Here is a 17505-nt window from a genome sequence, read left to right as displayed (position 1 = left end):
ATTCCAGGCCCCTCCAACAGAATGTCTTGACTACTTGGGACAGGAGGACACTGTTGTATTCCTCAATACAGTTGCTCCCCAGAATCAGACTGTCTCTGTACTGCGGGATATCTTCACAGATGTTGGAGATAAGAAAGTTCCTCTGTCCTGAAGGGTTTTGATGACTGATGGCAGCCTGGCGGGCTGAAGTGGAGTCCTGGACAATCTCTCTGTCTGGGGTACTTAGTCATTGCAGGAGACGTCATTGCCCATCTACATCCTGGAATTGAGTTCACCTTACATTTTGCAGCTGAAGGGTCTCCCTGTAAGGGTTCGGTCATACAATGCATCGGCAGTGGCGTACATAAACAATCAGGAAGGCACCAGAAGTTGGGCTGCTCAGGAGGAAGTAGATCTCTTCCTGTCTTGAGCGGAACTTCATGGTTCTGCATGGTCCGCTGTCCACATTCCAAGCGTAGAAATATGGTAGTAAGTTTTTCTCAGTCCTCAACAACCTACTCCCTGTGGAGTGGGCTCTTCTCTTAGAGGTTATCGAGGACCTTTGCCAGGTGAGAAAAAGAGGTGCAACAAATGGAAATTTTGTTGCCGAAACCGAAAATGCAGTATGCACTTGGCCAAAAATGACAGTTTTTAAAAAAAAATATATTTTTCGTTTGACGGACACAGCTCCTGATCTTCATAACCGTTGGGTTAAACTGCCCCCTACATTAGTAGGACACTAGGCAGAAAAAGAATCTGGCTATGCCGATGGGCAGTCCCAGGGGGTATACTCCCTCTCTCTCCTATAGGTACTCTGTTTTTTGCCTAATCAGGAGTAAGGACCTAGTTCCTTGCTGGGATCTCTGGTCCTGGCAAATTTTTTCCTTCTGCATAGAAATTTCTCCTGGTTTTTTCCCCGTGAGATCTGCAATCAACTGCTGGATTGGGCGATGGGCTGGATAATCTAGATCCAGTGGTCACCCCAGTCTGGCCAGCAAGAGTGGCGCAGACCTCAGCTCCGCGCTAAGGCGGCCGTGACATAGCCCCACTGGACGGAGGCTGGCCTCTAAGTTAAACGCCTTGCGAGGCCGCATATGACCGAGGTCTTGGCACGAGTCGCAGCGGTCCTTCTGGCCGACAGCCCCCCCCCTATTTTTAGGGCGAGGGGTTCTGTCTGTAGCGGTGCCCACGTAGTTCATGGTATGGAGAGTAGCTGTCCCTCCCCTCTCCCCCTGGAGGGTTTTGGGGTGGACCCCATCCTACCCCCCCCTACCCTACACGTATGCTGGGGCTGTGTGGGGGATCTGGTCTACCTTTTTGGGGTGGGGACCGGGTGCTATGCTGGCAACGGGGTTGCCAGGGGGTGCGCTGCTGGCGATCGGACGATTGGCTGTGCGGGGGGGGGGGTTTGTACCTGGTGGGGGCTTCCGCCGTCCTTCCTCGGCCTGTCCATGAGGCCTAAGGATCCCTGGAAGTCTTGTGGTGCCGCCATTTTGCTAAAGCCTGTGTGATTCTAGGCACGGTGGCCATATTTGTGTAGCCGGGCAACCATTTTGCGGTGGTTTGCCATTGAAAATAGCGGCAGCCATGACAGTGGAGCCCTGTGGGCGGCTATTTTGGCGGTGGGAGCCCCTCCTCATTCCCTGGTGCTGACTCCTGGATTCTTTTTACTTCCTGATCGCCGCACGTGGAGTGCAGATTATCCTGGTGGCTGCAGGAGCCTGGTTTCTGCTGGGTGGTGAGTCTGGGATTCTCTCCCTCTCTGCTGAGGTTCGCTTGGTGCTTTGTGCCTGGCAACCGGGGTGGTGCTGCTAGCGCAGTGGGGGTTGTCCCTGTATTTTCTTTCCCTACCAGGGCCTAGGGCCTCCTCTAGAGGATCCAAACAAACCTGGTCTGGCAAGCTGAGAGCAGGCTTCTCCAAACCCTTGGACAAGGCTTCTTCAGCAGGTGCACCCTCACCCGTATCGGAGTTAGGGGGATGTCTTGGTTGGTTTCCAGACCTGTGGACTTCCCTGGTGCAAGACAAGTGGGTCCACTAAAGTCATTCGGTCCGTCTACAAGATCGAGTTTCGCTCTTGTTCTCCGACAAGCTTCTTTCCTTCCAACTTGCGTCTGTCCCTGGACCATTTGCAGGGTGTGTTTGGGGGCGGTACAAGACCTGTTACTTCAAGGGGTGATTGTCCCTGTTCAACCGTTTTCAGGATTTTTACTCAAACCTGTTTACAGTTCCCAGGAAGGAATGCAGGGTGCGTCCAATCCTGGACCTCAAGACACTGAACTGCTCCAGCGCTTCCTCCACTTTGCGGTTGGAGAGGAGCTATATCAGTTTGTGGCGTTACCTTTTGATCTCACCTCTGCTCCTCGGGTCTTCACAAAGTGTTAGCCCCGGTGCTAGCTTTGCTACGTCAATGGGGGATTGTGGTATTGGGCTACTTGGACAATCTCTCCTTCTGCTCTGGTGGAAAACCTGGAGATCACAATTGGGGATAGACCGATTATCGGCAAGGCCGATATGCACTTTCCCCGGTATATCGGTATCGGCCTGGAATTGGCCGATATTTTTGTGACGTCATTCTGCCTTCTTAGGCTGCCTCCCTCGCCTTGGACAGCCTTGTCTGGAGTCGGGACTAGTCTCGCGGGAGTTTATCACAGCCATACACCCACATCCACAGGCCCGGTGCCAGCGAGCCACCCACATCCACAGGCCCGGTGCCAGCGAGCCGCCCACACCTTCCCAGGCCCGGTGCCAGCGAGCCGCCCACACCTTCCCAGGCCCGGTGCCAGCGAGCCGCCCACACCTTCCCAGGCCCGGTGCCAGCCAGCCGCTCACAGGCCCTGTGCCAGCGAGACAGCTGCCCGCCCACACGCCCTGTGCCAGCGAGCCAGCCACCCACCACAGGGTGCTTGCCAGCCACCCACCACAGGGTGCCAGCAAGCCAGCCATTAAGCATTAAACAAAAATTTAAACATGTTCAGTACCAGATTTGTGTAAAAAATTGTCTTTATTTTTCAAAACGTTAAATGTACAAAATATCGACCGATACACTGTGACCAAAATATCGGTATCGGCCATGAAAAAACCATATTGGTCTATCCCTAATCCCAATACGAACAATGTGGGAGTTCGGCTGGATTCTGAATTTTCTGAAGTCTGCCCTGGTTCCTTCCACAAAGCTGGGCTATCTGGGCCAGGCTCTGGACTCAACCTTAGCCAGAGTGCTCCTTCCTTTGGACAAACTCCAGAAATTGCAGGCTGCAATTTCATCTCCTGCTGTCCCAACAGATTGTCATCCATCCAGACTTGCATGTGGGTGCTGGGCCTGAAGGTGTCTACCTTTTTGAGGCAGTTCCATTTGTGCAGTTCCATACGCGTTCCTTGCAAAGGGAGATTTTGACCAAATGGGACAAGACTCCGCAGTCTCTGGACAATCAGATCCGGCTGAGTCGGGGGAATGAAGGAGTCCCTGATATGGTGGCTTCATTCTCCGGCGCTTTGGCTGGGCAAATCCTTCCTCCCCTTGTATTGGACAGTGGTCACAACGGATGCCAGCCTGTCCGGCTGGGGAGGCATCCTCAGCAAGCATTCTGCTCAGGGAACCTACACCCTGGAAGAGTCTAGACTACCCATCAATGTCTTGGAACTCCGAGCAATCAGACTTTGTCTGGACCATTGGACGGTTCGTCTTCAGGGTTGCATTCAATCGAATAATGCCACGGTCGTGGTTTATGTCAATCATCAAGGGGCACAAGAACTGTCCCGGCGGCTCTGGAGTTAGCCGACATTCTAAGGTGGGCAGAATGGTTTGTTCCAGCCCTCTCCGCCTTACACATTCCCGGTATGGAAAACTGACAGGTGGATTACCTCAGTCAGCCAGCATTGGACCAAGTGGTCCCTTCATCCGGAGGTGTTTTATCAGTTTTGTTTCCGGTGGGGCACCCTCAAAGTGGCTCTGTTGGCACCACGACTCAACTGAAAGGTGCAGAGGTTTGTGGCTCGGTAACGGCATCCTCTGGCGAATGCCACAGACGTGCAGGTGGCCCCGTGGGTTCAATATTGTCTGATTTAGGCTCCCCCCTCAAGCTTTTGCCAAGACTTCTTATGCAGGATCAAGGCAAAAGATATTCTGGTCATCTTAGTGGCTCCGGACTGTCCTCACCGGGCTTGGTATGCCGGTCTGGTGCGGCTGGTCGCTGACATTCCTTGGAAGCTTCCTCTCAGGGAGGATCTGCTGTCCCAAGGACCAATCTTCTATCCTGCTTTACGGTCGCTGGCTTGGATGGCTTGGCTGTTGGAACGCCAGGTGCGGAAGGATCTTATATTTTTTTTTTTTTTTTTTTTTTTTTTTTACATTTTCTGTCTTTTTTTCTTTTTTTCGTAAGAAATAAACCCAGAGGTGATTAAATACCACCGAAATAAAGCTCTATTTGTGTGAAAAAAATTATAAAGATTTCATATAGGTACAGTGTAGCATGACCGCGCAATTGTCATTCAAAGTGTGAGAGCGCTGAAAGCTGAAAATTGGCCTGGAATGGAAGGGGGTGACAGTGCACTGTAGGCAAGTGGTTAAATATCTGTGTCAAAAGCAGGTGCACTATCAGCGCTTGTTGAGTCAGCGTGTCTAGTTTGTCAACAAGGGTGTTTCTGCACTGGGTGGACAGCGTTAGGCCTTAAGTTGACACTTAAAGCTTCACGAGGAAACATATCACAGACTGAAAGACTTTCTCGGATAAGCAAAGACACAGCTGGCACTGTGTGAAGCTTGCACTTAAGATTGCATTTTCCGTTTCAGAGATTCAAAATGTATGACAGGTTGACATAAAGTAGTAAAGATAATCGGGAAGTGTAATAAGGGGGATTTTTGACTTACTGTAAAATCCATTTCTCTGATGTTCATTGACGGACACAGCTTCAGATCTTCATAACAGTTGGGTTATACTGCCCCCTACAGGAGTGGGACACTAGGCAGAAAAAGTCTGGCTATGCGCATGGGCAGTCCCAGGAGGTTTACTCCCTCTCTCTGCTGTAGGCACTCAGTTTAGTTACAAGCAGTGTCAGCAGAATTATAACTCCACTGGGTGCTGTGTCCGTCAAACATCAGAGAAATTGATTTTACGGTAAGGTACCAAAACAACTGGAGCCAACCTGAAAAAAATAATACACCCTCAAAGAGGTCCTCACAACAGCAGCCTGCAAAACCTTGCGGCCAGAAGAAACAGCTGCAGATGCCAACACATCCACTTATTAAAACTTTGTGAAAGTGTGCACCGACGACCAACTGCCGCCTTGCAAACCTGCATCACTGACGCCCGCCGACAAATTCCAGGAGGCACTAAGCACTTGAGTAGAGTGTGCCTTAACCGGGAAAGGAGGAACCTGACCCTTGATGGAATAGGCCTGAATCACTGTCTTTCTGATCCATCTGGAAATGGACGCAGAGGAAGCGGACAACTCTTTACGAGGCCCATCAGTGAGTACAAAGAGTCTGACTTCCTAAAAATACTCAGTAGCTGCCAGGTACACCCTAATTGCCCGGACCACATCCAAGGCATGCAAGACCATTTCCTTTGGATGTTTAGGCCTGAGAGAAAGGGGGCAACACAATGTCGTCTTTCAAATAAAAATCAGACAACCTTTGGAAGGAACGACGGACAGGGGCTAAGAGCCACCTTCTCTCTGTGAATCACAAGGTAAGGATAATGCCGCCAGTTTCGACAGGCTACGCGCAGGGGTAATATCCACCAAAAAGGCCACCTTCTGGGACAGCGTAAGCAGGCGAATCTCCCGCAGATTCTCAATAGGAAGCTTCTGGGGGACCGAAAGCACCAAATTGAGGTCCCAAGGTGGCAACGGAGCCCGCACTGGAGGAACCAAATGTCAGACACCCTGAAGAAAGGTACACACCAGGGAGTGAGTGGCCAAAGGTCATTGGAAGAAGACCGCCAAAGCCGACACCTTGCCCTTGATGGTACTCAAGGCCAACTTCTGTTCAACCGCCATTGAAGGAAGGTCAAGATCTGAGCCACCGAGAAGGAGCGAGGATGAACCCCAAGAGACTCACACCACACAATTCATGTCTTCCACGTACGATGGTAGATCCTCCTAGAAGTAGATCTCCTAGCCTTAAACCGTGTAGGAATTACCGACTCAGATGAGCCTCTTTTTTTTTCTTATTTTCTGTGAGTAAATTTTGAAAATAAATGAACTTTTCTCCTTCACTGGTAGGCTGCACTGATAGGCGGCACTGATGGGCAGCACCATCAGTGCCCACAATCAGTGCCCATAGTGCTGCCAGTCAGTGCCCAGATGAGCAGGCACTTACTGGCAGCATTATGGGCACTGATTGTGGGCACTGTGAGCACTGATGCTGGGCAGTAACTGGAACTTTATTTACATTTTGTGTATTACTTGTTTTTGTCTCCCCTGTGAGGAAGAGCTGCTGATCGGCACTCCTCGCCTCAAACACTGACAGTGTGAGGCGAGGAGAGCCGAATAACGGCACTTCCTCATTTTCATGTGACCGGTTGTGATTGGACATAGCCGATCACATGGGTAAAGAGTCATGTCATTGACTCTTTACCGAGAATGGGATCGCACCGTGTCCTAGCAACACGGCGCGGTCACGATCGCTGGGCGCGTGAGAGGCTGTTCTGGTGCGCCGTCATATGACGGCGTCCCAGGATAATAACTACACCGCTCCGCCGTCATTTGACGGTGGGCGGTTAGTAAGTGGTTAAGTTGTACCAAGTAGACACCCTCAAATCACACAAGTTGGCTGCACAAGTGCTGGCAAAACCTTACAATTTATCACAAAAGTGTTCTAAGGTAGCAGGTCAGCACTGCTTCATTGAAAGCTATTACACTTTTCTAAAGAGGAAGAGTTTTTCTTGATCCAGTGGGCATAAGCACTGCTATTATCTGACACTTAATTTATCTTTGTTTTCTAGAGTGAATGGTTATTTACGATGCTAGCCTTGCCTTGAACTTGCATTTAGATTTGAGGGAATTCCTTTTACTTTAGAACTATATTTGTTCTAGTTTTTGTCTGGAAAAATATATAATTTTTTACTTTTTTTTTTTTTGCTAACTGACGATTGCCCAGAAAGACTTTATACTTTTTAACAAACCATGACATTGTTTTATGTTCAATTTCAGGCTGCAATGGATTTCTGCATGAATATGAACACCAAAGCAAACCGAAGGAAATTGGTTCGAGCACTTTTTATTGTTCCTAGGCAAAGGTACTAAGTGTAAAATATGATGGCGAGCCTGTAAGATCCTATACATTGTCTAAAAAAACATCTTCCTGACAGCGCGATCTGACAGAAATGTATGAAACCCAAGCGTTGCAAACAGAATTACAAATCAGTTTTCTCTCTTCTGAAATCCCCACAATCACTCTCGGCGACTTCAACATCCCTATTATTACGAACACTTGCCACTTCCAAGCTTCTCAGTCTAACCTCCTCCTTTGACCTGAAGCAATGGATACATGCTTCTACTCACTCTGAAGTCAATATCCTTGACCTTGTTTTCTCCCACCTATGCCCTCCCTGCAACCTCTCCAACTATCCTTTCCCTCTCTCTGATCACTACCTTATTAGCTTCTCTCCCTCTCCTCCACCTCCTCTCCCTCCAACCGCCTTAGTTACCCATAGAAACCTACGCCATCTCAACCCTTCTCTACCCTGCTATCTACCACCTCTATGACAAAATATCACCCCTGTCATGAACTGTCTTAGCCACTTGTCTACAAGGCTTCACTTTCAGCCTCCCTAGATACACTAGCCCCCCTCACTACACATCGAATCAGGGCCTGACCCCTTCAACCTTGGCTAACAGATAACACTAGAAGTCTCAAAAACAATAGCCTTGCTCTTGAGGGCCTATGGCGCAAGACTAGGTCACAGAAAGATTTCAACCAATATAAATCTACCCTCCAAAAATACAATTCCAGTCTCCCACTGCCAAGCAGACCTATTTTATCACTCTCATTAACAACTTCTCTCGTCCCCGTCAACGTATCTCTACCTTCAGCTCTTTACTTCGTGCTCCACTGCCTCCACCCACTAACTCACTTCCTAGGGGATCGCCAATCACTTCAGATAGAAGACTGACACAATTTGTGAGGAGATCTCTGCTGTTCAGATACCTCCCACTCTTTACACTTTATGCCCACAGGTACAATCCCTACTTTCCTCATTTAACCCCACCACTATAGACAAGGTTGCTAAACTACTTGCTGATGTCCAGCTAACCACCTGCCCTCTGGATCCTGTTTACTCACAAATGCTACGTTCCTCCTCTGGCTCTATTCTACACTCTTACCCACATCTTCAATCTCTCCCTCTCTTCTGGCATCTTCCCTTAACTCTCTAAAAACATGCACTAGTCAGCCCCATACTTAAAAAGCCCTTACTGGACCCAAGCAACCAATCTTAACCTATGCCCCATTTCCTTGCTCCCCTTTTTATCCAAATTCCTTGGACGTCTAGTCGGTTTTAGACCAATCGACCACCTTGCTGAGAATAGCCTTCTTGATCCCTTTCAGTCTGGATTTCATTTTCAACACTCCACAGAAACTGCTCTCCTAAAACTATTGACTAATGGCCAAAACCAATAGACATTATTCTGTACTCCTACTCCATGCCTTTCGTCTCCGTTACTGTACTCCTTCGCTGGTTCTCTTCCTACTTATCCAACCGCACATTTAGCATTAGTTACAATTCTACTTCCTCCTCTTCTCTTCCTTTCTGTTGGGGTTCCCCAAGGTTCTGTATTTGGTCCTCTCCTATTTTCAATGTACACCTCCTCTCTGGGTCAGCTGATAGCCTCCCATGGCTTCCAATACAATCTCTATGCTGATGATACCTAAATCTATTTCTCTACCCCTCAGCTTTCCACCACAGTCTCCTCCGGTATCACGGATTTAGTAGCAGATATACAGTATCTCACAAAAGGGAGTACACCCCTCCACATTTTTGTAAATATTTTATTATCTTTTTATGTGACCACACTGAAGAAATTACACTGTGCTACAATGTAAAGTAGTGAGTGTAAAGCTTGTATAACAGTGTAAATTTGCTGTCACCTCAAAATAACTCCACACAGCCATTAATGTCAAACCGCTGGCAACAAAAGTGAGTACATCCCTAAGTGAAAATGTCCAAATTGGTCCCAATTAGCCATTTTCCCTCCCCGTGTCATATGACTTGTTAGTGTTACAAGATCTCAGGTGTGAATTGGGGAGCAGTTGTGGTAAGTTTGGTGTTACCGCTCTCTCTCTTACTGGTCACTGGAAGTTCAACATGGCACATCATGGTAAAGAACTATCTGATGATCTAAAAAAAGGATTGTTAATCTACATTAAGATGGCCTAGGCTATAAGATTGCCAAGAACCTGAAACTGAGCTGCAGCACGGTGGCTAAGACCATGCAGTGGTTTAACAGGACATGATCTACTCAGAACAGGCCTTGCCATGGCCGACCAAAGTAGTTGAGTGCACATGCTCAGCTTTGTCTTTGGGAAATAGATGTATGAGGGCTGCCAGCATTGCTGCAGAGGATGAAGGGCTGAGGGGTCATCCTGTCAGTGCTCAGACCATGTAGCGGAATGGACACTGAGAGTGTGGTTTGTGTTGAAAGAGTGAGGGATTCTTGCACTTGGGACCATAATATTTCTGAGCAATGTCCCTCAGGAGATGTGTGGGGATGTATTGCAGATTGATAGAATATGGCAGAAGTGTTTTAGACCCATGCTAGTGGGGTGGGGTTTGTTTTTGTTGAATACCTGCATTCCATTGTTCCTGTCTGCCTTAAATAAGCCTATTATGGGATGTGTAGGTTTGTGTGTGGAATGGCTCGAAGAGGGAGGGTTTTTCCCAGAGTGTAGATCTCTTCGGTTTCTATAAGAATTCATTCCAATTGACTCCCAGAACTGTGTGTCGTCCAGTTACTGGGGGGGATTTTGCCTTGGATATTTTAGTACTTCCTCCAGCTTCAAGGATTATACAGCGGAGATACCTAGGCTGGGTATTGGAGCTCCGTTACAAACCATATGCCGCACACTGCATCAAATTGGTCTGCATGGCTGTCATCCCAGAAGGAAGCCTCTTCTAAAGATGATGCACAAGAAAGCCCACAAACACTTTTTCTCTATCGCTCATTGACAGACGTAGTCCTCGGTGATACAGCACCTTCGGGTTATGTTGCCTCCACAGGAGTAGGACTAGACAGGAAATAAAATGCTCTGGCCACACCCTAGGGGCAGTCCCAGAGGGTATATCCTCTCTCTCTCTGCCTCAGCAAATCAGTTTTTTTCTGTCTAGTCAGGAGTAAGGACATAGATACCTTGCTGGGATCTTCGGTCCTGGCAGGATTTTTTTCTTAGAAAAGAATTTTTTAAGACCGCTTTTTTTCTCCAGTGTTCCTGTGAGATCTTCAAGCAAGAAAGCTGAACTGGGCGACGGGCGGGATGTTGAGATCCAGTGGTCACCCCAGTTCAGCCTACGAGCGCGTGCAGGCCATAGCTCCGCGCTGGGTCGGCCGCGACATAGTCCCACTGGACGGGGACTGACCCTGCGAGTTAAACGTCTCGCTGAAACGCCAAAGACCATGAGTCACGGCGCCCGTATTGGTCGACAGCCCTCCTACCTCGGTGGAGAGGGGTACTGTCAGGAGTTGGCGCCCGCCTGGTTCCGGTATGGTGAGTAGTATGTTCCCCCTTTCCCCCTGACGGGTCTTGTGGTGAACGCGGGCCCCTCTCTGTAATGGTAAGGATGGGTTCCCCTCTATCCTACAACTTGTCAGATCCCCCTAATTGAGTGTGATTTTTGTGTACAAGAAGCCAGGAGGCTTGGTTTGGGAGCTGACAATCTAATTGTAAAAATGTGAAAATGATTGTAGTCAGTGGCAGTACTAGAACTTTACTGTGATAGTATAAGGTATCCTACCTGTCAGTAGCCACAGGGCGATGTCTATACATGTATACTGCATTCCAGATCATTCCTCCAGCTAAGCAGATGCCTCCCGACGGCCACGGACCGCATACGGCCTGCTAGGGTCCGGTACCTCCGACCACGCTGACCACCATGAGGGTGAAGGGTTGTGAGGCCGAGATCCTTCTGCAGACATGCTGCTATTCTGTGCAGGCTGCCGCCATTGTCTGGTAGATTGCACGAGGCCGCCATTTTGGTGTAGCCTCGTGTCTCCAGCATGGGGGCGGCCATGTTTGAGGTGACTCAAACACCTCATGGAGCCAGGGGGAGGAGCCGACAGGCGTGTTAAGGGGCGGAGCCGCCTCTTTTACCCAGGAAATAGGGCCAAAGACTTCCTGTCTGTAACAAGACAAGCACTGAGCAAGCTGATGAAAACTTCTGTGCATCAGGGATGAGCCTTGGGGTCTGTCTCTCTCTCTGTGGGGTCCAAAAAGGCAGGTAACACTGAGGGGCGCTGTTGCGACTGGGGGACACACAAAAAAAAAAAAGTCATTTTTTGTCGCTGGCAAGTGTCTTGTATAATCATTGACCCTGCCGCATAGGTATCCCCACCTGATCCCCTCAAGGTGGCCGCAGGACCCTCCAGTACCCCACTTGTTTTTTATGCATTATCGGCAGTTTTGGAGTCTTTGGTATCCCGGGTGGAGGTGGCCTGTCGGGGACGGGGGTCAAGTAGCGACCCCCGCCTACCCCTATTGTTTATCAGATAATTCAGATACGGATTCGGAGCTGGTCAATGCAGTTGCAGGTCCCTCTTAGGGGGCTGTTGTCTCAGGTAATATCTCCTCAGCAGTGAGGAGCACGTTTCTGCCTCCGCCATAGCACAAGAGTGGTGGATGCACTAGTTGTGTCCGTCCGGGAAACCTTTAGTCTTGAGGTTACACCGGCAGAGGTAGCTGAGACTGAGATTCCTTTTTGGTACTTGTTAGCCTACCAAAAGGGCGAAGGATTTTCCTTTACCCAAATGGGGTCGTTTTGAAACGAACCCCTGTTATTTCCAAACGCATGGCTAGATGCTATCCGTTTGAGGAATTCCTCTTTATAGGATAGACGGTACCACCTGCTGTCTTGCCACAGACTGTTAGGATAAAAAGACCTCGTAACTAACGAGGACCTTCCTTTTCTGCTCATATAGAGTTGTTCGTTCCGCGAGGGCGGGCGATAAGGCGAAACCCTCCAAAGCCCCTTTAGAGGGGTTTCAAAGGGCGCTGGTCGGGTAAACAAAGAGTCCGGCTCAGCCAAGCCTGAAGAATATAGCCTGATGCGCCCCTACCCATCTCTGGGGTGGGGGGGGGGGGATGTTTTCACCGGTTTCTGGAGGACACAGGATCGAGTTTCGATCACTTCCACCGCTGCGATTCTTCCCTTCTAACATTGAACGGTTTCAGGGGTTTTATTCGAACCTATTCACAATGCCCAGGAAAGAGGGCAAGGTGCGTCCAAATCTGGACTTGGGAAGAAATAGAGTCCATCCGTACAGTGGTGGCCTCCCTGAATCAAAGAGATTTCCTGGCGTCCATAGACGTATAGGATGCCTATCTTTATATCCCCATCATCGCAGGACATCAGCGTTTTTTCGCTTTCCCAAAGATCATCCCTGGTTCCCACCAGGAGACTGAACTATCTGGGCCTAAGGTTGGATACATCCTGGGCAAGAGTTTCTCCTTGCTGGGAAACTCCAGAAGGTTCAGTCAACGATTCGGATGTTGCTGTCCGTCAATTGGCTGGGACTGATGGTGGCCTTCTTAGAGGTAGTACCGTATACCCAGTCTCATACCCGAATTCTCCTGAAGGAGATTCTTTTTTAATGGAATCAGAATTCCGATTCCCTGGACAATCGGATCCGGTTGAGCGAGCAGACCAGGAAGTCTCCGATGCTCAACCAGGGGAAGTAATTTCTTCCGATAGTATCCAGATTACCAATAAGGGTATCGGAACCGAGAGCGATCAGATTTTGTCTGATTTACTGGATCGAGCAGCTCTAGAGCAGCCCGATTCGGATCCAATCGCATATGGACTCTTTATCCAGAGGTTTTTCCCTAGCTGTCCCTTCATTGGGACATCCCGGATGTGGATCTGTTGGCACCTTGGCCTAACAGGAAGGTGCGGAGGTTTGTAGCTCGCGCCACGATCCTCTAGCGGACGCAGCAGAAACGCTGATCGCCCCGTGGGGGCAGTATCAGCTACGGCATGCCTTCCATCCTCTCAAGTTGCTGCGGGAACTTCTTCGCACAATAGAGGTGGAGGGAATTCCAGTTATTCTGGAAATTCCAGATTGACCTCATCGAGCCTGGTACGCCGACTTGGCGAGGCTAGTCGCGGACGCAGCTTGGAGACTTCCTCTCAGGGAGGATTTGCGGTCTCAGGGACCGATCTTCCATCTTGCTTTACAGTCGCTGGCTTAATGGCCTGGCCATTGAGACCCAGGTACTGAAGGACAAGGGAGTGTCAGCTTCAGTTATTCCTACCCTCCAGTTAAAGCAAGGAAAGCGACTTCCAGCACATGGAAGTCTTATATTGCATGGTGTGAATCTATTGGATTTCCCCCACATACCTATTCGGTGACCCGAATTTTGGTCTGTCTGCAACAAGGGGTTGAGCAGAAACTATCCTTGAGCACGATCAAGGGTCAGGTTTTCGGCGTTAGCAATCTTCTTTCAAGAAACCTTTGGCTAATCATTCCTTGGTGCGGAATTTCATCCAGGGGGTGCGACATCTGGCTCCGCCAGTGCGCGCACCCTTACCGCCTGGTATCTTAATTTAGTGTGGTCGGTTCTTCAGAAACTTCTCTTTGAAGATATTAGGGAGATTCCCTTGCTTACATTCCCAGAAGGTGGCCTTCTTGATGGCCATTACTTCTGTACGCAGGGTGTCAGAACTGGCCGCATTATCCTGTCGTTCCCCAGATCTGGTGGTTCATAGGGATAAGGTGGTTCTTCTTCCGAATCCATCCTTCCTTCCTAAAGTGGTTTTCGTAAGACGGACTCACTTTTTGTGATCACGGATAGCCCTTGAAGGGGGTTGCCTGTGTCTGCCGCGACCATATCTACATGGATCAGTCAGACGGTGGTACAGGCTTATTCTATTAAGGGTCGGAATCCTCCGTTCCCTGTTAGGGCGCACTTCACTCGAGCGCTCAGTACTTCCTGGGCCTTTCGCCATCAGGCGTCAGTGGTCCAGGTATGTAAAGCGGCCACCTGGTCGTCGGTACATACTTTTACAAAATTTTATAAAATTGATGTGATGGCATCGGCGGATGCCTCATTTGGCCGCAAGGTTTTGCAGGCCGCAATTTGAGGAGACCGGTGGTCTACCTCGAGGGTTTTTTTCTGTTTGAAAATTTTTTTGTTGAGTCTCATCATTAAGGATGAGCATTGTAAACTTCTAGTTGGCACCGGTTGGGCCTTCTAGATTTGGATTTGATTTCCATTTTCCCACCCCTCATTTGTGATACTGCTCTGGGACTTCCCGAAGGTGCTGTATCACCGAGGACTACGTCTGTCAATGAGCGATAGAGAAAAATGGATTTTTGTAAAATCTTACCGTAAAATCCTTTTCTCTTAGCTCATTGACAGACGTAGTACCCGCCCCTCTGTTTTTTTGAGTTGGGTTGGGTTAAATTCTCTAAAGACTGCTTTTATGACATAACTGATTTGCTGAGGCAGAGAGAGAGAGGATATACCCTCTGGGACTGCCCCTAGGGTGTGGCCAGAGCATTTTATTTCCTGTCTAGTCCTACTCCTGTAGAGGCAACATAACCCGAAGGTGCTGTATCACCGAGGACTACGTCTGTCAATGAGCTAAGAGAAAAGGATTTTACGGTAAGATTTTACAAAAATCTATTTTTTCCTGAAGACAAGCAGACTAAGGACATGAATTACTGAAACCATGTCCTGTGGTCTGATGAGATCAAGATTAGGGCTGAAACAACTAATCGATTATGAAAATAGTTGTCAACTATTTTCATTATGGATTAGTTGGTCAGCCGATGAGTTGTCCTGCATACAGAATGCTTTATTTGTTTACATATCAGGAAATGCAGTGCAGCACACATACAGCTCAGTACACCGTCCATACATGTCAGTAAATGCCTGAGAACGTGTAAATGTGAATGTGTGAGGAGCAATGCCTCATGGGACATGTAACCCTGGGCAGAAAGTGAGTGGTTCTAAACGCAGACGTTTTTTCTACCTTGCTATAGAGGGACGCTATACTATACTTTACCGGCTGCTATTGGGGAACTCTGAAGGCAGGAGGAGCCAGAAGCGTTAGTGGGGGACCACAGAAGAGGAGAATCAGGGCTGCTCTGTGCAAAACCATTACACAGAGCAGGTAAGTATAACATACTTGTTGTTTTAAAAGGGCTCATTTTAGCTTTTTTTAACCCCATTATGACAGATGATACAAAAAAGGGCATGCTGCTGCTACTAAACGTCTTAAGACTGGTTCACACCGATGCGCTTTTTGGTGCTTTTTACAGAAACGCACTACAGTTCATTTAGCATGGTTTCCTATGGAACACAGTCACATCTATGCTTTTTTCAGCCGCTGCGTTTTTGTAAAGGGTCAAGGACTTTTTTCAATGCAAAACTGTGCTTTTTTTTTTTTTTTTTTGCTTTTTGGGTTCAATAGATGTCAATGGAGAAGCTGCAGAAAAGCATGTAGTGTGTTTTTTAATCTGCCCAACAACAAGTTAGCTTAAAAAAGCATAAAAGATGCAAAACGCAAATCACAGCGAAATTGCATGTGCAAAAATGCAAAAAGCGCTGCAGAAACAGTTTAAAAGCAAACTGCATAGTTGTGAGCTGTGCCTTATGCTGACCATACACGTATCTATTTTTGGATGTGAAAATTCATACGAAAATCTTTTTTACATTCGCTGAATGAAAGAATGTTGCTTGAAAATTTCACTTGCCTTTTAACTTTCAGTTTTAAAATCAATGTAATTTCTGAACGAAAACCACATGCAGTGTCTGAAAAGTCCTTTGACCAAGAAGTTTTCTATTCTGCTCCTTCAAATTTTCCCATCACTGTAGTTGAAAACAAACGTTGATTTGATTAGAATTGATTGAAACGGCGAATGTCTAGAAAATCGAACAAACGTTCGTAAAACAAATTTTTTTTTTTTTGAAGGAAGACCTTGTTTTTGTATGGCCAGCAAAGGTGACAGCAGGCACAGGTAGCTTTTATCAAACCACCTGCCTATGACAAGGGTGTCTTTCATACATAATAATTACAGTTCTGTCCAAAAATTCGCAAAATTTAAAAGTTTAATTTTTTTTTTCTTTAAATAAAAAAATTGATCTCGGAGTCTGGTGATATTTACCAGATTCAACCTCTAATACTATGTACAGTATATCTCTGTCTGTTGTTCTCAGAGCGGTTTAGAGATTTTCTCCATACCCATATAGCTGTTTATTTAGATTTACCACTGCATATAGATATTTAGGAATAAATTGCCTTTTTTTTTTTTACATATTAACTAAATTATACGCCACACTTTTATTTTTTTAAGGTTATTAACCTAAACAACATTCGGCCAACTAATCGATTATAAAAATAATCATTAGTTGCGGCCCTAAATCAAGATGAACTTATTTGGTTCAGATGGTGTGGTCTACAGTCAAGCATGGTGTTGGGAGTGTCATGGTCTGGGGCTGCATGAGTGCTGCCTGCACTGGGGAGCTACAGATCATTAAGGGAACCATAAATGCCAACATGTACTGTGACATACTGAAGAAGCGCATGATCCCTTCCCTTTGGAGACTGGGCCGCAAGACAGTATTCCAACATAACGACCCCAAACATGCCTCCAAGACGACCACTGCCTTGCTAAAGGAGCTGAAGGCAAAGGTGATGGACTGGTCAAGCATGGTTCCAGACCTAAACCCTATTGAGCATCTGTGGGGCTTCCTCAAACGGAAGGCGGAGGAGCGCAAGGTCTCTAACACCCACCAGCTCCGTAATGTCATCATGGAGGAGTAGAAGAGGACTCCAGTGGCAACCTGTGAAGCTCTAGTAAACTCCATGCCCAAGAGAGTTAAGGCAGTGCTAGAAAATAATGGTGGCCACAGAAAAAATTGACACTTTGGGCCCAATCTGGACATTTCCACTTAGGGCTGTACTCCATTTTGTTGCCAGAGGTTTAGACATTAATGGCTGTGTGTTGAATTATTTTGAGGGGATAGCAAATGTACACGTTATACAAGCTGTACACTCACTACTTTACATTTTAGAAAAGTGTCATTTCTTCAGTGTTGTCACATAAAAATATATTAAATATTTGCAAAAATGTGAGGTGTACTCTTGAGATACTGTAGAAGTCTGGATGTCACACCACTACCTCAAACTCAATCTATCCAAAACTGAACTTATACATTTTTCCTCTACCACATGCCCCTTCCCCTGATCTCTGTCAAAATCGATGGCACAACTATCAGCCCATCCTCCCATGCCAAGGTCCTAGGTGTAGTCCTTGACTCTGAACTCTCCTTCAAGCCCCACGTCCAATCACTGTCCAAATCTTGCCCC

The 17505-nt window shown here is 47.6% G+C and overlaps 1 protein-coding gene across 2 annotated transcripts in view; it reads left to right on the top strand.

Annotated features, from left to right (window-relative positions):
- Window positions 1-17505, top strand: part of UPF2 (UPF2 regulator of nonsense mediated mRNA decay) — a gene marked incomplete at its 3' end in the record, with an annotated part of 673568 nt that overhangs the window by 568346 nt on the left and 87717 nt on the right. For both annotated transcript variants that reach the window (XM_082254342.1, XM_082254343.1), the window contains exon 8: window positions 7133-7218. In XM_082254342.1, coding sequence (XP_082110468.1) covers window positions 7133-7218 — 86 coding nt within the window. The remainder of the gene's footprint in view (window positions 1-7132; window positions 7219-17505) is intronic.

This window comes from Pelophylax lessonae, assembly GCF_965119305.1.
Source record: "Pelophylax lessonae genome assembly, chromosome: 4".
In the NCBI taxonomy this organism is placed as follows: Eukaryota; Metazoa; Chordata; class Amphibia; order Anura; family Ranidae; genus Pelophylax; species Pelophylax lessonae.
The sequence above is the reverse complement of the archived record's forward strand: the minus strand, read 5'-3'. Positions and strand labels throughout refer to the sequence as shown.